This window comes from Phragmites australis, chromosome 22 (genome assembly GCF_958298935.1).
Source record: "Phragmites australis chromosome 22, lpPhrAust1.1, whole genome shotgun sequence".
In the NCBI taxonomy this organism is placed as follows: domain Eukaryota; kingdom Viridiplantae; phylum Streptophyta; class Magnoliopsida; order Poales; family Poaceae; genus Phragmites; species Phragmites australis.
The window spans coordinates 23,399,878-23,421,155 of NC_084942.1; the positions used below are offsets into that span (position 1 = coordinate 23,399,878).

Here is a 21,278-nt window from a genome sequence, read left to right on the forward strand (position 1 = left end):
CCAACCTTGACTAGTTGCCACCATTACATAAGAAGCAACGATAAGATGTTATCCAAAAATTAAAATAGCCAAAACACCCACACAATTAACCGACCCTAACAAACTCAGAATTATCCGGCAACTAAAATCCACAAAAATAAATAAAGAAAAGTAAAACCGAAATTAAAACGACAGCACGGCGAGGACGGCCGGTGGGCCCACCTCCGCGATATCTCCCACCCCAGAAAATTACAAAATAGCAAAATTAATAATTAAAAGAAGTCGCAAGCTTTCCTCCCCTATTTATTTCCTCTCTCCTCCTCACTGTCCCTCCTCGTCGCGTGCATCTCTCCTCGTATATTCCGGTCCCAATCTCCAACCCCCTCCTCAAATCCCGACCCAGCCCGACACAAATCCGCGCCCCTAATCCCGATTCCGCTGCCAGAATCCAACCTCGCGCCGTCCTCTTTCAGCGATTCGAGGATTACTGAGCCGATTTGGGCCCGGAGATCGTGTCTTTCTTGGTGTTCTTGGAGCCAAGCCGTGATTTGTGGTCACAATTGGGGGGTGGAGCACGATCTTTTTTGTGGAAGTTTGGATTTTTGGTTGGAGATTGTTGGGAGGTCTGGTCGCGGGGAGGTTTTTGTCCGGAAAGCCGGGTTTTTTCGCCGGAGGAACGGGTTACTTTGACCGCCGGTGATGGTGGCGAGGATGATGCGGTGGCCGCGGCCGCCGCCAGCGCGGAATTTTCATGTACGGCTGGTGGTGCGGCGGGCGGAGGGGCTGCGGCCACCTCCTGCGCCCCTCTCGCCGGAGGGGTCCCCTGAGGCGGACGCGAAGGTGTTTGTGGAGGTGGGCTGGAAGGGCCCGAAGATGTCGCCGCTGAGCTCGCTGCGGCGCGCTCAGAGACCGCCCCGGAACCAGACGCGGAAGGAGGCGCTAGCGACCGCCGTTGCCGCCCAGGCCGACGCGGAGGATAGCGCCGCCGCCGTCGCTACGCCGGTGGCGGTGGCGTGGGAGGAGGAGTTCGAGAAGGACGCAACGCTCACGGCGACGTCGCACCGCGAGGTTGCCGCGTTCCATCCGTGGGACGTCTCCTTCTCCGTCGTCAGTGTGAGCATCTCTTTATTCGTTAGGTTTTAGTCTCGCCTATGCATATGAGCATATATTTCTCGCCTATACATATTAGCTAGATTGATTTGTCTGTGATGTTGCTCGTGTAAAAAAAGAATTTTTTATGGCTTTGTGTGTTCTTGATTTCATAGGTTCAATGTTTGAGTTGATTGTAACATTGGATCGATTTTTGTCATCGGTGTTACAGTAATTCTTGTTTGGATTTTTAAAGCACTTCATCTTGGTCATATTGATGGCGAAAGTTTTGACTTTTGCTTTGAAAGGGTCAGGCCTCATTGGTTATTTGTTGGTACCAAAGAAAGTGATTTCTTAAAATTCATTTGGGTCTTGTCGTTACCGAAAAAATAAAAAACTTCAAAGGCATCAATCTGATGCTTTTAACAGAAGATGACATCTGGATCGATTTAATCCTTTTATATCGATATATTTTATATAAAACATACCATTTTAGAAGCCTTAACAAAATTATGCCTGTTATCTACATATATTGGAAGTTGCTGCTGGTTCTACCTCTGTTGTCTGTTTCGTTTTTTACGTTGTTACCATGAATAGCCTGGCCTCCTTTTATTTCCTTCTGTGTTGAGGTAACTGGATGTAGTTATTTGTTGTTTCCTAATTGCTTTAGTTTTATTCGTGCAACTTAATTAGAAAAGTGAAATATTTTTGTTAGCTAAATTATGTTGGTTTCTAAACCGAGTTATTTGGATATATGATAGGCTAGCTGTCAAACCGACAAATAATTCTGTTGTTGGTTAGTAGCTAGGCTGGCCTGGCATAAACTAGTTCAATGTAATCACTAATCAGAAAGCCATTAGCCATTTAATTCAATGTGAGCAATATTATCAATTTAGAAGGAGAGATGGCGGATCAGGAAGCACGTATAGTTTATACCCTTTTGCCACTCTGTAAACTCTGGAGAAATCGGCTGTCATGAATTCTTCCGGTTTATTGTCCTTGTCTTGCATTGCTGGTTTGTGCGCCTTAAGATACACAAATACATATTTTTATGGTTACATGGTTACAATTTTGTCGTATTTGTTTGACTTGTTTGCGCTTGGTGGACTTGGCATTTTGCAGTGTTATTTCTCTTGGATACTTTGTCATTGGGATTCACCGTTGTGTCAGTTATTTGCTTTGAGTACAGTGTGTGAATCTTAGTGGAGCTTGTTACCCAATGTCATGCAAAAGAATCGGAGAAGCTATAACTGGGGTCGTTATGGCATCTAGTGTACTTCGTGACAGATATTTAAATTATTATTAACCCGCTAACCAGTTTTACTGTCTTTAAACAAGCACCGCTAAGAATGCATATATCTATGGCATCTTTCTTCTGTTGGTTTATTCGGATTAACTCCTGCAGTTTATTTGGGCCTTCTTGACTTTTTTTAATTGCTGCAGGAATCAAATAAAATGTCAAAGAGCAAACTTATTCTAGGAACTGCTTCGCTAAACCTAGCAGATTACGCATCTGCTGCTGAAGAGGATATCGAGATAATCCTACCATTGTTGGTGCCCAATGGTGCAACAGAGCTGGCCCCATCACTCCATGTATGTTGCTTGTCAAATATCTGGCGTTATATATTGGAATACCAATATTTATTTTGGTTTCTGATTCTTATCAGATAGTAAAACATTGTGTTGACTTTGTAGTGTCATTTTTTTCTTTCCAGCTAACTTTGAGCCTGGCAGAACTAAGAATTCCTCGACAATCACCTGATGCTTCACAGCGTTCTGTTGTTATTACGCCATTGTCACCTTCCTCTGGTGACTCTGTTCCTTCTGGAAAAGATGAGGTTTCTGTCATTAAAGCAGGGCTGAGGAATCTGAAAATTCTAAGAAATCTAGTATCAACACGGAGATTCAGAAAGACTAACCAAGACTATGATGGCAGTGAGGAGAAGTACTATGTTCATAGTGATGGTGCAGAGTTTTCTTGTGATACTGACTCTCTTGATGATGATCTGGATGATAGAGAGCAGGATGATGACTTAGGGGGTTCAACTGTAAGGAAGTCCTTCAGCTATGGCTCACTGCATGCTATGAATGTCGGTGCCCTACTTTATGCACCTAGGTTTGATGGAGATGATGAGGGTTGGGTACATTACAGTCACCGAAATTCCGATGCTAGTTATCATGTTGAGCAAGTGCCCTTGTCCACTGATGAGGAGCGTATTTCCATACCTGTCCAGCGAAAGAGGAGCATACTTCCAGTTCGATGGAGAAAGACAAAATTGCCAAAGGCTAAAGGGGAGCCTTTGTTGAAGCCATATGGAGAAGAGGGAGGTGATGATATTGACTATGATCGGCGGCTGTTGACCTCTTCTGATGGATCTGTTTCAGAGGTACATCTTCTCGATATGTTGAGAGAAGATTTTATATTTTTGTTTCTTTTTTTTTTTGTTCTAATCTCTTTGCTATTGGAGGTTTATTGACAGCATATCATCTTCGCATTTGCAGGGATCAAATGGCTCTACTAATAGTATGATGTCGGTATTCGGTGATGATGATTTTGTTGTGGGGAACTGGGAGTCAAAGGAAGTATTTAGTCGTGATGGCCACTTGAAGCTTTCTACACAGGTGTTCTTTGCGTCAATAGACCAGAGAAGCGAACGAGCTGCGGGGGAGAGTGCCTGCACAGCACTTGTGGCTGTTATTGCAGACTGGTTCCAAGCAAACCAGAACGTGATGCCAATCAGGTCACAGTTCGACAACCTCATCCGAGAAGGCTCTCTAGAATGGAGGAAACTCTGTGAGAATGAGACCTATAGAGAGCGCTTTCCGGACAAGCACTTCGATCTTGAAACAGTCCTTCATGCAAAGATCCGCCCACTCACTGTTGCTCCCAGCAAGTCATTCATTGGGTTCTTCCATCCTGAAGGTACTGAGGATGTAAGCGGATTTGACTTCCTTGATGGTGCTATGTCTTTCGATAACATCTGGGATGAGATAAGCCGAGCTGCGGAGTGCTCCACCGAGAAACCTACTCTATACATTGTCAGTTGGAACGACCACTTTTTCGTCCTCAAGGTTGAAACTGGTGCGTATTACATCATCGATACACTTGGTGAGAGGCTGTCTGAAGGTTGCAACCAGGCATACATCTTGAAGTTTGATGACAACACCATGATTCATAGAGTGCCTACTGAAAAGAAGGAAGCAAATCCTGATTCCAGTGAACGGCTGAAGGATTCTTTGGAGAGCTCCTCAACTGAGCAGGACAGTGGAACTGACTCCGAAGAGTGTGAGCTCGTGTTGAAGGGTATGGACACGTGCAAGGAGTACATCAAAAGCTTCTTGGCTGCCATCCCGATCCGGGAGCTGCAGGCTGACATCAAGAAGGGTCTCATGGCATCAACTCCGCTGCACCACCGCCTCCAGATTGAGTTCCATTACACGGAATCATGCCCTAAAGAAATCACCATGCCTGCTCCACTCCCCTCATCTGAAGTCGCTTTCGAGTTTTGTTGGCCTGAGCCACCACCACCACCTGCCATGGAGGTTGCCGTAACCCATCCACCTGCCATGGAGGTTGCCGTAACCCATGCGGTCGCCGTTATCTAGCTAGCCTTGGCTGCTGAAACCTAGTGCACTGGCTGCTTAGTTTAACATATAGAGAGCTGCGTTTTTCAAGGCGAATTGTGAAATGGACCAGATCGAAGATTTGGCTTCGTTTCTAGTTTGCTCCGTTTGCTGTCTAATTATGACGAACTGACTAGTATAGCTTAACTGTCTTTTGGTGTGTGTGTGTTTCCCCACTTCTTCCAGGCTTTTGGGAGCTTTCATTTTGTAAAGAAAGAAATGGTGTTTGCTCCTGCATATCTTCACCTGTGAAGTGAGTTTGCTGGACTTGTAATCCTTGCAACATTATCACTATGTTAATTATCTCCTGTTCTCCTCAAATACACTTGTCTTCTGGTTCAAGCTTCCATATTCTCAAGAGACATTTGCAATTTGACAGTTTTTCGAGTCTTTGTATCGAAGATGTCCATGTGTGTATGAACCAAACGAGATGAGAAATAGACTGTAGTTGACCTAGACAAGATCACTGATTACATCCATATAAATGGACAAATGATCTGTGAACCAAACAAAATCCTTGGATAACAATTAGTTCTCTGTCTCCATCAGTGAAAAGATTTGTATCAAAAGCTCACCTCTCATTGTCAACCCCTACATTTCCGGCGCCGATCCACCACAAGCATGCACACAATTAAGAACGCGAAAAAAATATCAAACGAATGAAATTATTGGTGAGCAAATATTTTTGGTGAATGTGACAGGTGACCTGCAACACTGCAGAAAAAAATAAACTATCGATCGAAAGATTCATGCGCCGTGTTAATGCGTGTGATGGCAGGTCAAGAGTCCAAAGATGTTTCTGATCTGGCCTAATCGCCAATCAGAGGCGTATGGATGCAAGGGTTTGACATGGAATATAATCTTTCATATTTTCACCTTTAAAAATAATCTTTGGTTTTCCTGGTGTATTTTATTGCAAGTGTGAGTTGGCACCACATCTCTTTTCTGGTCAACATGACTTGTATATGTTCATCAGATGGGACAGAGCTGAGCTGATCAAACATGAAGAGATAATAATGTAATAAGAAAAGCAAGTGACAGTATTGGTTAATTGCTTGGATTATAAATTTAAATTTGTAAAGGATGACCGATGAAAAGGTGAAGATTATGGTCTTGAATCACTTGATTTCTAACCTTGAGAGGTTTTTGTGGTCTTTTGGCTCTCATTCTCAGCAGAAGAAAGGTTCAGAGCTTTACCAACCGAGACGTACCAATTAGATTCTCAATTTGAACCTTGGAGGATGACCAATTAAAAAGGTTATTCTTTTTTTTTTCAAAATATGATAGCAGAGCTCACCTTTCATGGTCTTTGACTTTCACATGATTTCTAACCATGTCAGTAGAACCACACCAGATTCTTGTGGTCTTCTGACCCTCGTTGCTTGCATTTTTTTCCTTTTCTTTTTCAGCAAACGTGCAGCGGTGCAGGAGCTTGCAGAAAGATTCGGAGCTTTACCAACCAACACGCGTAGTACCAATGCACGGCATTGAAATATAAAAGCATTGGGGTCGTACTGCCCTTGCAGAACTGCGAAGCTACGAGAGCCCTTTTTGTTGACCAACAGCTTAGCTCGAAATTATGCTGGTTTTTATTTGGTTTCAGTACCTACTGCACTTTATCATTATTTTGAAAATCTGTGGGAGCTCAGATATTTATCATTACAGAAAAGAACAAGTGGGCTTCTGATTCTGTCCACAAAGCCATTGGTCTGGTCGTCTTAAATTTTTCTCTGCAAGAATGAGTTCAGTTCAGTGGAAGAACACTGAAAAAATACTGTGAGAGAGAGAGAGAGATGGTACAACAGGTAAGAACAACAATGAAAAAGTAATCCATTGAGCAGGATCATCAGGACTAGGACAGCATTTGAGACAAGATTTTTCAGAAAAAAACGAAGATTTTTCAGAAAACATGTAGGCCACTTTTGGTCTGCACGTACATGCACGTACAAATACTGAATGCGACGCAGCACCTGGTTCTGTACTGAGAGAGAGAGAGAGAGAGAGAGAGAGAGAGAGAGAGAGAGAGATGGTACAACAGACACAAGAGCTACCAGCCTCAGGAACACTCTGAAACTTTGTGTACCTTCTCCTGAGACAACAGAAAACTGAAGCCCCTTTATCAAGGACACAAAGGAAAACAACCACTGAACCACTAGCCGTTCATTCGTTCATTTCAGCTTTGCTTTCTTTCTAGCAATATTCAGAGCCACTGGCTCTTTCTCGTACCCATGGCATTGCAGCCTATTGATATAGACAACTAGCACTGCATGCTCATCACTGAGGGTTAGCAGTGATATTTTGGTCCAAATTTTCAGGTAAGTTTGAATCTGGACGCATTCCAAATCTGCAGGTTCAACAGTGTCGCTGTGCTCCAAACGAAACAAGAGCACAATGTAGCAGTCCACTGAAGAAGCAGTTCACTGATTCAGTAGCAACAAGTAATCAGAGATGGTTGGTTACAGAGAAAAAGGCAGTACAGGACAAATCTATTCTAAATATTTGTAGTTTACTATTACACCACTCTACAGTTACAACTCAAACAACTATCAGTTACAATCTGCTAAGTAGACTAGTTATAACTATGCATCTAAAAATATATAATTATAACATAAGAAATTAACTAGTTATGTTTTAGATTGTACTTACAATCGTGTTTCTTATATTGTATATCATTAGATAAGAATTCGTTAGGATTATGTTCATAACACAATTACAACTTAATTTTATTATTTATATCTAGTTGCCATAACACAATTACAACTTAATTTTATTATTTATATCTGGTTGTAACTCACTATTTTATGATTATAACTTTATTATTTTTAAAATTATAACTAGGTGACGCAACTAGCATTCTGGAGTTGACGAAGGGAGGTGTGACACTGCATGATGAGAGAGAGAGATCATATTTTTTTTCCCCATCTGGGTCGATCTTTTCCAGTTCTCGGCCCAGATCAAGCTTTCCAGCCCATCTGAAAAGCTCAAAGTCAAAGCCGGTCAACAGCTCGTTTCCTTGTCTTTTTCCTCTGAATAAAATAAAAAAATGAGATAAACATGGAGCGGGGTACACGACTTACGAGGATCGCGTGCGGGGCGCTGCGGCGCGTCCACGTGTCCCTCGCTCCCATCCCCGCCTCCCCGAGCGTTATCCGTGCCGAGGTCGTCACGTGGCGTCCGCGCGCCCCTCGAGCGCTGCGAAAAACCGTCACGCACCGCGCAGAATGTGACAGGTGGGGCCGGAAACATGCGGACCCCACGTTTCATGTCACAGCTTCGTCACGACGTGCCCCCGCCTCCCGTAGCCGCGGACTCCAACGTGCCCAAGTGCAATCCGGTTTGCAGCCGGCCTCAGTCCCGCCGTTCGCTCCTCCCGCCATAATCCTACACCAAGTCCACGCACCCTCTCTCAGCCGGCAGATCCCGCAGCTGCCTACCGGTGGATGGACCACGTCCACGCACTATCCGCTGCCGCCCACGCCGTCGGCCACCGCTCCCGCCCCAACGTCTCTGTCCGGACCACCGCGTCCACCCCCCAAAACCAAACCGCCTACCGCCTCTCCCCATTCGCTCCCCGCCACCCGGGCCCCGCTTTTCTCGGGCCTACACGTCGGTGAGCATCAAGGTCGAACTCAGCGGGTGCGTGGAGCTCGTGGTGGGGTGTCCCCTCACGGCCTCCCAAAAGGATCCGTTAAAAGATCGCGTCGAGATATAAAAATCCGCAGAAAATCCCCACGCGGCCGTCGTCGTTTCCTCCCTCCCCTCCCCCCACCTCCAAACAGCGAGAGCGAGAGCGAGAGCGGGAACCGGAAACTCGAAGCCAACCCCCATGGCAACGGCAGGCGAGCAGCAGACGGCGGCGGCGGCGGCCGAGGAGGTGGTGTCTGTGGAGATGCCCGCGCCCGAGGGGTGGACGAAGAAGGTGGGGACGTGGAACCTCGCTTGCCTTGCTTTGGTTCGGTTCGGTTCGGTTGGTTTGGTTCTGCTTCGGTTGCGTCGAATTGGGGGCGCGCGGGTGGAATTCGGGGGGATTGGTAGGCTGGGGGTGCGGAATTTGGGTGTTGGGGGCGCGAATTCGTGGCGGATTCTAGGTTGAGGGGTTTGGTGGTTAAGAGCTTCCATTTTGGGGTTCTAGGGTTTGTTAGGTTGAGGTAAGCGGACGCGCGATTCAGCTGGGATTGGTGCTTGCCGTGGGCTCCTGGGGGGAAAGGAGCTCGATTGGATCTGGGAGTAGGTGTGTCGCGAGCTCGGTGAGGAGTGTTCGGGCTGTCTGGTATGATGGAACACGCCGAAACTACCTCGGTGGGTCGTCATGGTTGGTAAATGACGCCATGTGTCGGGTGATTAGAATTCTGTGTCTCAGAGCTCGATTGGGCTCTGCTAGGGCTTGTCGGGTCAGGCCGGGGAAGATTCCCAAATTTGACCGGGACGTGCTGCTCTATAGGATATGTTGATTGGGTTAGTCCTAAGATTCCAGTGCCTTGTTTGGGCCTGCCTTGGATAGGAAATGCTTGAGTTTTCAGCTTCAGATTCAGGCGGTTAACTTTGCTTTGTTTGCTCGCTGTATTTGTTGTGAAGCCGGAACGGGGAATGTTCTGCAGCTCGGAGCTGTTGTAGTTGTGGGTAATAGGGTTTTATCTTACCCATTCCTAATTTGATGTTGATTATTTGATGATAGCTTAGAGATTCCAGGGCTTTGTTTGGGTGTAGCTTTGTCTGGGAAATGCTTGAGTTTGTAGCTTGGATTCAGGCTGTTGGCTTTACTTTGCTTGCTCGTACTAGTGTATCTGTTGGGAGGCCGGAATGGGAAATGTCCTGCAGCTCGGAGCTGTTGCAATTAGGGGTAATAGGGTCTTAGCCTACCCATTGCTAATTCAATGTTGATTATTTGATGATGGTTAGAGATTCCGGTGCATTGTTTGGCTTGAAATGCATCGACCTTTGGTTCAGATTCCGGCGGTTGACTTTACTGGTAGTATTGTATTTGTAGTGAAGCTGCAATGGGGAATGTTCTGCATCTTGGCGCTGTGGTAATTACTGGTAGGGTTTTAGCCTACCCATTTCTAATTCGATATTGATTGTTTAATGATTTGCTCTTTAGTGAATCTGGTCATATCTTGGTTCATAGATTTGATTTTGCCATGATTAGTGCCACAATTTTAAAATGAGATGCCTGTTGAGCTGAGTCTTGCAAGAAATGAAAGCATGATTTAACAGAACAGGGTACTGGTATGAGCTATTAACTGTTTGGAGTGCTTAAAAGTAACTAATCTGCTCAGACATTTTTGTTTTTTTGCCTTTGCCATTCGTAGTATCTCACGAAGTCTCAAGAAGATCTAAGCTTGGAGTTTATGCAGCTATTAGTTCTTTATCAGATGTATTTATGTTGGTTTGAGTATATAGGTTTGCAATTGGATAACAGAAACGTGCCTAAAATGAAATTAATAGTTTGGGAATTGTTTGTACCGTGTAGTCTAACATAATTACTTTCTATTTTAGCTGCACAATAATGATGCTTGATAAGATTTACTGTTGGGTGTTTGCGTAATTGGTGGTTGGAGCGCCTACCTTTTCATGTTATTGATGGCTTGAGTATCTTACTTTTCTATCGAAACGAAGCATTAAATAGCTCAGGCTGTGGATATAGCTTGTGATCTTGCGATTTATTTCTACTTTTAGCTGGGTAAAAGCAACATTTGAATGTTTCATTAAGTTCAGTGTTTGAATCATCTAAAAATAGTTTTGGAGATGGAAAATAGTTGATTGTGAATTGAGGATTTAACCTATAATTCCTTATTTTATCTACATGTATTTGGTTGGTTAGGGTGACATGCTACTTGTTTGTATGTTGCCTATTTTTGTGATTTGGTTGGGCTATTAACTATATATACATTTATCTTGCTCTAGGGCGGTTAGGACACAGTCTATTGGCCACATAGCAACCGGACTTGTGGCATGGTTGCTAAACTAGCGGCTAGGTTGGCTCTTGTTGGTTGTTGCGTCAAATTGTTCTTTGTGTTCAAAAGGGGGGAAATGTCTTTTAGCACCAAAATATGTTGTGCTCAAGTGTCAAGCATTATTTTGTGTATGTTTCCATTTTTGTGTGGTTTTGCAGCTTTCTGTTCTGTTTATAAAAGAAAATATTCTTTCTATATAACGTGATCTTACTTCAAAATTAGCAATGCACTATTTGATAACATTGTATCTGAAGTGGGTACAAGTCTATTACCCTCCTTCGAAAGGGTTATCAAATATCTCACAAATCAATCTATTACCCTCATTCGAAGTTTTCTAAGGCATTCATTTTCTCATCTAAAATGGTCATTCGTTTTCTTTTGTTGATAACCTTTTAGGAAACTTATTTTGCTAACTAGATATTCAATGATTCTGAACCACGTTTATTTACTTTGTGAAATAACTGTTATTGGCTGTTCATTTCATTGTTGATACTGTGCAAAAGCTGTTAGTGTGTGGAAGTTAATCCGGTGGCACTATATCTCTGCCAGCCTATGCACAAAATTTTGCCCTATGTAAATCTATCTGGTTGGTTATTTTTGTTAGTTAACATATGATGAGTTCTGGGTGCATGGAGCAAGCATAGTTCTTAATGTTAAGTCGCAGACATATACAAAAAATATTGCTTGAAAGTTTTTTTCCTTGCCGAACTTGAGCAATGTTCCTTAAAATGGGTGTTTGGCTGATTATGAATCTGATCACATAGCTAAATTGTTGGTCAGGTTTAGTTACCTTTGACAATAATGCCACAATAATGGAATTCTCTTTTTGCCTATTTGGATCACTATCTCTCAATACGGCTCTTTTTGTGATCTTTATGTTCTACCTGCTTTTAAGTCCTGTTATTCCTGTGAGGCAGTAATCAGGACTTGCCTGCAGTAATCATGCTTCCATTCTAGTTCATGTGGCTAAGCCAAGCTAGTAATAGAAAGAGTGAAGTGTGAAGCAAACATTCTGATACTACCTCATTTATGTACCAGTGTAATTATTTTTGGTTGATAGTGATTTGATGGCATCGCTGAATTTCTTTGGTAGGATTTTTGTTAACCATTTAATTTTAGCAGTAATTTGGCAGTTTGCTGTCCTCCGTCTCCTAAGCATTCTTTCTTTTGCGGACACCCCTGTGTCCTAGTCGTTATTCTGCTTCACAATATTTACATTACTGCATTTTCCCAGTTACGTTAATGGCTATGCATCAGGTTCTTTTCTAGTGATTGCCCTGGTTGGTGAAGCTAGCAGTTTTCTCAGTTTGTGGTGCCTCTGATTCTCAATATTTACATCTCATGTGGGTGATAGATGAACAACTCAACATTGGATGGTACCAAGGCTTGTACCGTTCCACACATATTTCCCAGACCACATGTGATATTGGCCTTTCTCTTTTCTTTCTGTTGTTACAAAGAAACATTTCTCTCTTTTCCCCTTTTGCAAGGAGTTACAAAGAGCTGTTAATAGGCATGCGTTTCTTTCATTATTACGTGCATGTTCATTGTATGAACTAACATCCATCCTTTCTTAATGTTACAGTTTACTCCCCAGAGAGGGGGAAGATTTGAGATTGTTTTTGTTTCACCGACTGGAGAGGAAATTAAAAACAAGAGGCAACTAAGCCAGTATCTAAAGGCGCACCCTGGAGGCCCTGCAGCTTCTGAGTTTGATTGGGGAACTGGTAGATATCTTTGACTACCACTCCTTATTTCTTTAAATCTCCCTGCTTGTAGTAGAAATGTGGATCGCTTTAGAAGTCTCGTCTGCTCCTTTTAAAATGCTTTATGAACAGGTGATACTCCAAGGCGGTCTGCTCGCATTAGTGAGAAAGTCAAGGTATTTGATAGCCCAGAAGGTGAAAAGATCCCAAAACGCAGCAGGAACTCAAGTGGTAGAAAGGGCAAGCAGGAGAAAAAGGAGGCCTCTGAAACTGAAGAAGGCAAAGACGCTGAAACTGGTAAGGATGCGGAGGAGACTCCTAGTGAAGAAGCTGGAAAGGGTGCTGATGTGGAGATGAAGCCTGCTGAAGAGGTGAAGGAGGCTCCTACTGAAGACGCAGAGAAGGCTGCAGACGAGGCTGATGCTCCTGCTCCAGCACCAGCGGAAGATACGAAGGAAACTGAGAAACCAGCTGAATCTGATGTAGCTCCTCCTGCGCCAGCAGATGAGAAGAAGGAGGTGGAGAAGAAGGACGATGGTAAGCTAGCTGAGTCTGAGGCTGCTCCTCCAGCAAGCAATCCAACTGAAAACTCGGTCCCTGCTCCCACCGAGCCAGCTGCTGCTGCTGCTCCAGCGTCTGAAACCAAATCAGACAAAGGTGCTAGCCAGGACAGCCAGCCAAACGCCGTCAACAACGGGCAGCTGCCCCCTGGCGCCTCTGCGGTGAAGTGCACCTGAAGCTGGAAGAAAGCCCGAACCCTTCCGGGAAGAAAGCCCGAAACCTTCCCGCGCCATGTATCTCTTAGGAACATTTGCGTTCGCATTGTAATCAGCCGAATCGATCGGTAAGCATGTTAATTAGTCAGTCTGACTGCTGGGTGACATCGGTAAGTAGGGGATCGGTAAGCATTTAGTTATCTGTGGTGTTGGTGTCACTGCGCCTCCGCCATTGCTGGCACAGCATACATGTATCCATCATCGTCTTCCATCTTCCTAACTTTGTAAGCACATTAATCTTAGGTCATGTATACAGAGTCTGTCTGTACCTGTGCTGTGTATTGTGAAACCTGCATAACCAGCTGCATGTGTTATTGTTATCTATGAAGAAATAAGGGTGGTTGGCTATGACTCATCCTGATCATCCACCAGTCGAACAGGATGAGTCTCGTCCGAATCTGATGCCATATGTGACGTGATGTTTCTGGCGAATTTTTGAGGTAGCTCGCGGCTGGAGATGGATGGGTTCATCTTTTTGCATTTGCTCTTCCATTACATATACTCCGATGCTTGTACTTTACAGTTTACACCCCGAAGTTCCCTGAGAATTAATAATCAGGACTGCGCGGGCTCGGATAGCGGCGTCGCGACGGGGCTGGACACCGGCGACGATCGGCAGACGGGGCACGTCGACTGGATCCGCAGCCACCGGTCGATGCAGTGCTGGTGGAAGGCGTGCGCGCACTCGGGCAGCACACGGAGCACGTCCCCGCCGGCGTACTCGCCCAGGCACACCGCGCAGCACGCAGCGGCCGTCTTGCCCGCCTCCGCCTCCTCCTCGCCGTACACCACCTTGGGCAGCGCCTTGAGCGCGGCCTCGTCGAGCCCGGCCTCGACGTCCACGTCCCCCTCAGCTGCCCAGGCGCGCTCCTCCCGCGGGCGCACCGGCGGCGCTGTGGCCGCAGCAGGCGCGGCGTTGCGGGCGCACTTGCGAAGCAGGTAGGCCACTGTAGCGACGGCCAGGAGGCTGACGACGGCGAAGACAACCTCCACATCCACCATATATACCGGCCGGGAAGGAAGAAGCTGGCCGGCGTCGTACGTGAGGGTGAGGCTCGCACGGGGCAAGCTTGCGATGAGCTAGCTAAGCTACCTGGCGATGCTGGACTGGTGAAATCTCATTGCGTGCGTCAAACTACTCTACTTGAAGCAAAGATATACATGAGGCTTTCTAATCTGAGTAGGCATCGGCAGCAGTATAATGTAGTGTGTGAGTTGATGAATGTTTTGCTTCCTGAATCCTGCCTGTGTGGCTGGGGTTGCACGGGACATCAAGCCGAGGTGTCCGGCAAGTAACCGGGTGATGTCAACTGACAGGGACCGATAAAATCCTGACTTTTCCATGCGTAGTTGAACGGACAATGTGTTCACGACAGTTTAATACAGAAATGACAGGGGGACGTATTATATTGTTCATATATTATGTTACAATGCTAAAAATTAGTTCTAGTTGCACTTGACCTGATTGTGACAAACTTCAACAGGGGTCTCAATTCACTTGTCCTTTGGCTCTTCAACAGGGACACGAGACCTTGTCCATGGTGGTCATAATGTCTCCCTTTCTAGCATACCAAGACGAGGTGGAAGTTTCGTTTAATCTAGGCTCCATCGCAGCTGAAGTTTTTCAATTCACCGGACGTACATTCATGTGTACATACTAGTTCGAAACAATTATTGCATATTTGCGACGACTCTGACCCCCAATAGCATATTTGCCATTAAAAAAAGTCTAAGTTTAAAGCTTCCACTCAAACGTATCACGCTACTACACAAACGGTGAAAACAGATAAAATATCACATATATTTTTTTATGGTCCAATACTAACAAAGTAACCAGAAATGTTTGTTAAAACATATGTATCTGTAACATAACCGGCCGTTTCGCTGTAACAGAAGTCACAAACGGTTTTTAATAGAAATTGTATATCAAACACAAATGAATATTAAAAAAAAAAAATATATGATATGTCATAAGACACATTGAACATTAAAAAAATTATCTGTGTTATATTTTTTTTAACCTAGTCACCAATTCGCTTATTCGTTCAGTCAGATCTCACGCACGCTCCTCCTTCGTTGTGGCAGCACTCAGTTCCTCTACTGCGCCAGCACTCCATTCCTCCACCGCCACTGCGGTATTGCAATCCTCTTGTTCCCTAGGGCATATAGTGTTCATGCGTTAGACAACGGGGAACCGGAGAGAAGCAAGAACGTGAGGTCGTAGCTTCTAGTGAGAAGTCAATGACTCAACACAAGGATAATAATCCATCTTGCTGCAGTGAAACCTTCTCTGCATTTCTCCTTATATTCTGCGCACGGTTATTTAATAGTATGCTATTTTTTTTTAGGTATTGAAGTATAGTAGTTTGTGAAAAATCTGTTACTGGTTTTGATCATCACTGTAGGGTAATGTACTTCTTAACAAATTTTTTTCTATTTCCATTTTGTGAGTATATGATAATTATAACTCTCCTGTTTTCTTCAATCTCCACAGTGACTCAACAATTGTATTGGAAAAGGAACTATAGGAGATTTTTTGTTCTTATGTGTACTGCCCTTTTCTTGGTAAGCTCATGCTGTCCTATCATACTTTGCTAGATTGTATTGATACAGATGATACAAAATACTTTTACCCTACTACCATTGCGTTAAGCATGTTCCCAGCATCAACAGTTCTGCAGAGAGCATTTGAATTTGGTCTGCATCCTGTTGCACATACGCATTTGAATTTGGTCTGCATCCTGTTGCACATACGCATTTGAATTTGGTCTGCAGAGAGCATTTTATTCCCGGTCCTTTTCATCCTAGTTGACCATTGACAGGTCTGCATGATTTGTGCAATTTGGCCCAGCCGCTCCTTCCTCCTCTCTCTCTCCTCTTCCAATTCCGCCCAGCCGCTCGCCGCCGCGCGGTTCGACGCCAGCACGGCACGGGCGCCGACCGCGAGGCGTAGCGCGTACTGGTGGGGGTGGAGGCCGGACAGTTTGGAACGCAGGTGTGAGCTGGTTCGAGCTGAGAACAGCCGGGCATTTTTGAGCTTGGAGCACTGCGGCACACCAATCGGCAAGCTCCCCGGCGGTGCCAGCCGGAGCGGTCGGCACGCATCTTCCTGACCCCCCGGCGGCCTCGCCTGTGTATTCTTCGCTCTTATAGACAACGAAAACGACGGGGGACTTGTGCCGGCCGGCCGGCCGGCGTGGAGCAACTGGAACTAATGGGGAATCGTCCCGTCCGGCCATCTAACCACGATGGTGTGCTGACAGCTGACAATGTTTTTTTGCAATCGGGAGCCGATGAGCTCAAGACCACCGCGGGAGACCGCCAAAACGGCATGTTTCTGAAAGAGGGGACAGACAAGACTGAAACAAACGAAACACCATCCAGCTACGATTTCCCATTTTTTTCCTCCCTCCCCAGATTTTATTTGAATATGAAATTTCATTCGGTGATTCTCCACTGTATTTTACGTCTCTTTGAACTCTCTCAGATTTTTTTGGGTCACGATTTGATTGCGAAATGAACTGAAATTTGAAATTCAGGTTACGAGTGATCGGCATTTCAGATATCGTCCACCCCAAGCTCAAAACTCTCTTTTTCTGTTCTCCCTCCACGGGTCCTGGTTGAGTCTGAAACTTTGCAGGATGTTTGTTGGCTGTATTATCCATGCCCGTGAATTTTTTCAGAATTTTTGGTTGCGATTTGGTAGCGAACAAAGTGAAATACGAGGATCATGTCACAGACTCAGTGGTAATCGGAGGGAGGAGGAAGAAATGCAGAGAAAGAACTCAGGGATCGGAGGAGATCAGATAGAGAGGAGGAGCAAGAGATATCTGATGAGGTCCAGATGAACCCCTCGCCGCCGGTTCTTTCTCATTCCATACCGTTTCACCGTCTTCGCGCTCGGTTTATAAACACCAAGTTTTGTTACCGTTTTCTGACAGTAAATTGTAAAACTATAAAACAAACTTAACTCACAAACTCTCGTTACAAGACAGAGTTAATCTCTCTCTCTCACTTACGCTTCTGTCCTGACATTCCCTTCCGCTTCAGCACCGGCTTGCCCCTAAGCCGGTGAAGATGGATAGCGGCGCTGAATGTCACTGAAATCTTCCCAGGTGGCCAGGTTTGCAGGCAGACCTGCCCACTTGACTAGCAGACGTTCGACTGAAGTTTTGCCGCGCTTGATCACTTTGCTGTCGATGAAGTACTCTGGCACCTGTTGAGCCTGCAACACTGAGACAATAGGAGGTAAATTGGGAGAGACAGTAGTACCTGAGCTGATGGCCTTTTTGAGCTAGGATACATGAACCACCAGATGAATCATATTGTCAGGTGGTAATTGGAGCTTATATGCAACTGAACCAATCTTTTGCAGGATGGAATAAGGTCCATAATAGCGAAAAGCTAGCTTCTAGTTGGTCCTGGATGCCACTGAAGATTGGATATACGGCTGGAGTTTGAGATATACTTGATCGCCAACATCAAAGTGTCGTTCGGTGTGATGCTTGTCAGCCTGATTTTTCATTCGAGTTTGTGCTCTGCGTAATTGGTGTTGCAATAACTCCTTCATGATGTCTCGCTCTTTTAACCAGGTGGCTAGATTCGGGACAGAAACTTCAGATAACTGAATGACCCCAAAGACCCTATGTGTCCTGCCAAAGATCACCTGAAAAGGTGTAGTGCCAAGGGAGGTGTGGTAGGAAATATTATACCAAAATCAGCTAGTGGGAGCCAATGAGACCAACTCTTAGGCCAAGAGTGAACTGAACAGCGCAAATAAGCCTCTAAGCATTGGTTGGCACGCTTCGTTTGACCATCTGATTGAGAGTGGTAGCTGGAGCTCATTCGAAGCTGAGTATCTGTTAGTCTGAATAGTTCATGCCACAAAGTTCTTATCAAGATCCGGTCCCTGTGAGTAACTATTGCTTGTGGCAAACCATGAAGTTTGAAAACATTGTTGATATAAGCTTTGGCAATAGTGAGAGCAGTAAAAGGATGACTGAGAGGGATAAAGTGAGCAAATTTAGAAAATTTGTCAACTACCACCAAAATGGTGTCATAGTGGTTTAATTTGGGCAAACCTTCAATAAAGTCCAGTGTGACCATAGACCATGCTCGATCAGGTATTTGCAAAGGTTGTAGTAATCTTGCTGGAGGAGTTCTGTCCACCTTGGCTTGCTGACATGTGGCACATTGCTGCACAAAAGACTTGATATGTTTCTTCATGTTAGCCCAAGCAAAAAGCCTCTTATCTCTATGATATGTTGTAAAAAATCCAGAGTGACCTCTAATTGCACTAGCATGCAGTGTATTGATAATGTGCTGCTGGATATCTGTGTCTGCACCCACCCAAATTCTACCTTTAAACCTAAGAACACCTTCAGATAGACTATAATCAGGGTGAGAAGAGTCAGGTAAAGACAAAGTTTGGACCAATTGCTTGGAAAAAGGATTAGTAAAGTAACTCTGAACTATACCCTGTAGCCATGTAGGTTTGCAAATGGATAAATCAACTAACTCTGATGCAGCAGTTAGAGGTTTTTGAGACAAGGCATTGACTACTTTATTAAACTGACCTTGTTTGTATCGAATGTTGTAGTTGAGACCCATTAGTTTTGTGAGTGCTCATTGTTGAATAGGAGTATGCACTCTCTGTTCAGTCAGGTGAATTAGACTTTTATGGTCTGTTCTGATCACAAATGGATATTGTTGGAGGTATGGACGCCAATGATCAATAGCCAAAAGAATAGCTAAGCATTCCTTTCCATAGGCTGCTAAGCCTTGATTTTGCTAATAGAGAGCCTTACTCAAATAGGCAATAGGATGCCCTTCCTGCATAAGAACAACTCCAATTCCTTTGTCACTTGCATCTATCTCAACTACAAAAGTTTTGGAAAAATCAGGCAAAGCCAGGACAGGAGCATGAACCAACTTATGCTTTAACTCCTGGAATGCAGTGTCTGCTAGTGGTGTCCAGACAAATACAGCTTGTTTCTTGAGCAAATCAGTGAGAGGTTTGCTAATGAGACCATAATGATGCACAAATTTTCTGTAATAACCTGCTAACCCCAGGAAGCTTCTGAGTTTTTTCGCTGATTGTGGGGTGGGCCAATTCTACACAGCATTGATCTTGTCTCCAAATGAGACCCCAGCTGATGAGATGATGTGGCCTAAGTATGAGATCTGTGGTTTTGCAAATGTGCGTTTAGATCTCTTGACCTTTAACCCATGCTGATCTAAGAGCTGAAATACTTGTTTGACATGAACAACATGATTATCAAGGGAGGTGCTATAAATGAGAATGTCATCTATGAACACTAGAACAAATTTTCTGAGAAAAGGAGCCAAAATCTCATTCATGGCGCATTGAAAAGTTGCTGGTTACATAATCCATAGGGCATCACTTTAAATTCAAAGTGGCCATGGTGGGTTTGAAAGGTTGTTTTCATGTCATCCCCTTCTTGCATCCTGAACTGATGATAGCCTGCTCTCAAATCCAGGTTAGTGAACTAACAAACACCTGACAACTCATCAAGCAACTCATCTATTATAGTCAAAAAATATTTGTTCTTAATAGTGATAGAATTTAAATACCTATAGTCTACATAGAATCTCCTTGTACCATCCTTTTTATTGACTAATAGAACTAGTGATGAGAAAGGGCTGACACTGGTCTGTGATCTGGTGTTCTTCACCATGTGGTTCGTAGATGGCCTCAAAGATGACATCCATGGCTTTACTTGTTTTTCAATTTATGTCTTTTGGGCAGGTGTATTGTATCATCTAATGGTCACAGGCTTGGTGCCGGCATCAGTGGTATAGGGTGATCCCAGGGTCTATGGCCTGGTAATGCAGATGGAGTATCAAAGATTGTAGGATACTCTTCAAACACTGCTCTTATCTGCACAGGTAAGTCTTCTGAATTTTCTTGAGTAGAAATGCACAAATGAATCAAGTGTTGCTCTGAATTGCTATGAAGTAACTTCTTAAGATGGGGCATTGACAGAGCTGAACAAGTATCAAGCTTAGGCAGTACACCTTGCAATGAAATGAGTTGACCTTGGTGTGTGAATGACATCCTCTTCTTGTCCCATTCATACACAATTGGGCACTGTTTCTCCAACCAGTCCATTCCCAAAACCATATCAAAGCATCTTAAAGCCAAAATTCTGAGATCTATGCAAAAGGTGTGACCCTTAACCCACCACAAACAAGTAGACAACTGACTGTTGCACTGAAGTGTGCCACCATCAGCTATTCGGACAGAAACTGGAGTTATGGTAGTTCTTGATTTAGACAACCTGTTTGCAATGAGATCATTGAGGAAGCTGTGGGAACTTCCTGAGTCTACCAGGATGAGTACCTCCAAATCATCAATCATCCCACACAATCTAACAATTCTTGGTCCCGTTTGCCCCTTTATTGCAGTATTAGATATGGACATTAGAGTCTCTTCATCAGATTCTTCAATTTTCAGCGGAACTGTGTCTTCCTAAAGCATGTGAAGAAGCTCCTCAACTACATGTAACTGGAATGTGGGTGCGTAACGATGTCCTTGCCCCCGTCACTCCCCACATTTGAAGCAAAGGCCCCTAGCCCGCCAATAAGTGCGCAATGTGGACAGTCGATCTTTTGGTGTCCGTTTCTCTAACACTCTTGCGCCTTCGACACCGCGACAATCACCACCCCCTTCTGTCGCTAGACAAGCTGGCAATGTAGGCATCATAGGAGCTCGAATGCAAGGTCCAGATTCATGATCAAACTTGCCAGAACGGGCACACTGAGCACCATGATTGCCTTCTGTGGAGATGCTAGAGAGTATGTCGCATCCAGGTCCTCGGCCGATGTAACAATATCATGCCATGGATGTCATCTTTGAGGCCATCTACGAACCGCATGGTGAAGAACACCAGATCATAAGATGGGTTGTAAGCCAATACCTGATTCATAAGAGGTTCAAATTGGGCCATATACTCTGACACAGAACCAAGCTGCCTGACTTCAAATAATTGCCTCATGGTCTCTTGGTATTGATCACAGCTGAAACGATCCATGACATGGGAGCACAAATCCGTCCACGAAGAGAAACCCTTCTGAGCTTGCAACCAAATGGCCGCGCTCCCAGTGAAGTGGTACGTGGCCACCCGAAC

The 21,278-nt window shown here is 44.6% G+C and overlaps 3 protein-coding genes across 3 annotated transcripts; 2 read left to right on the top strand and 1 right to left on the bottom strand.

Moving 5' to 3' along the window:
- The first annotated feature begins 261 nt into the window (after nucleotides 1-261).
- On the top strand, nucleotides 262-5,070 carry LOC133904822 (uncharacterized). The gene is made up of 4 exons (XM_062346398.1): nucleotides 262-1,092; nucleotides 2,512-2,661; nucleotides 2,784-3,455; nucleotides 3,571-5,070. Exons 1-4 carry the CDS (start codon nucleotides 679-681, stop codon nucleotides 4,672-4,674), a joined length of 2,340 nt encoding a protein of 779 aa, XP_062202382.1. The 5' UTR covers nucleotides 262-678; the 3' UTR covers nucleotides 4,675-5,070.
- A 3,352-nt stretch (nucleotides 5,071-8,422) lies between these two features.
- On the top strand, nucleotides 8,423-13,537 carry LOC133905582 (methyl-CpG-binding domain-containing protein 11-like). The gene is made up of 3 exons (XM_062347406.1): nucleotides 8,423-8,611; nucleotides 12,232-12,373; nucleotides 12,485-13,537. The coding sequence occupies exons 1-3, from the start codon at nucleotides 8,519-8,521 to the stop codon at nucleotides 13,087-13,089; spliced, it is 840 nt and encodes a 279-aa protein (XP_062203390.1). The 5' UTR covers nucleotides 8,423-8,518; the 3' UTR covers nucleotides 13,090-13,537.
- A 146-nt stretch (nucleotides 13,538-13,683) lies between these two features.
- LOC133904634 (RING-H2 finger protein ATL70-like) lies at nucleotides 13,684-14,130 on the bottom strand. The gene has a single exon (XM_062346103.1). The coding sequence runs from the start codon at nucleotides 14,128-14,130 to the stop codon at nucleotides 13,684-13,686; it is 447 nt and encodes a 148-aa protein (XP_062202087.1).
- Between the last annotated feature and the right edge of the window lie 7,148 nt (nucleotides 14,131-21,278).

Coding starts and splice junctions, on each gene's coding strand:
- LOC133904634 (XM_062346103.1), bottom strand. CDS start 14,130: ATGGTGGATGTGGAGGTTGTCTTCGCCGTCGTCAGCCTCCTGGCCGTC.
- LOC133904822 (XM_062346398.1), top strand. CDS start 679: ATGGTGGCGAGGATGATGCGGTGGCCGCGGCCGCCGCCAGCGCGGAAT. Junction 1,093..2,511: donor TCTCCTTCTCCGTCGTCAGT/GTGAGCATCTCT, acceptor TAATTGCTGCAG/GAATCAAATAAAATGTCAAA. Junction 3,456..3,570: donor CTGATGGATCTGTTTCAGAG/GTACATCTTCTC, acceptor TCGCATTTGCAG/GGATCAAATGGCTCTACTAA.
- LOC133905582 (XM_062347406.1), top strand. CDS start 8,519: ATGGCAACGGCAGGCGAGCAGCAGACGGCGGCGGCGGCGGCCGAGGAG. Junction 8,612..12,231: donor CCGAGGGGTGGACGAAGAAG/GTGGGGACGTGG, acceptor TTAATGTTACAG/TTTACTCCCCAGAGAGGGGG. Junction 12,374..12,484: donor TGAGTTTGATTGGGGAACTG/GTAGATATCTTT, acceptor CTTTATGAACAG/GTGATACTCCAAGGCGGTCT.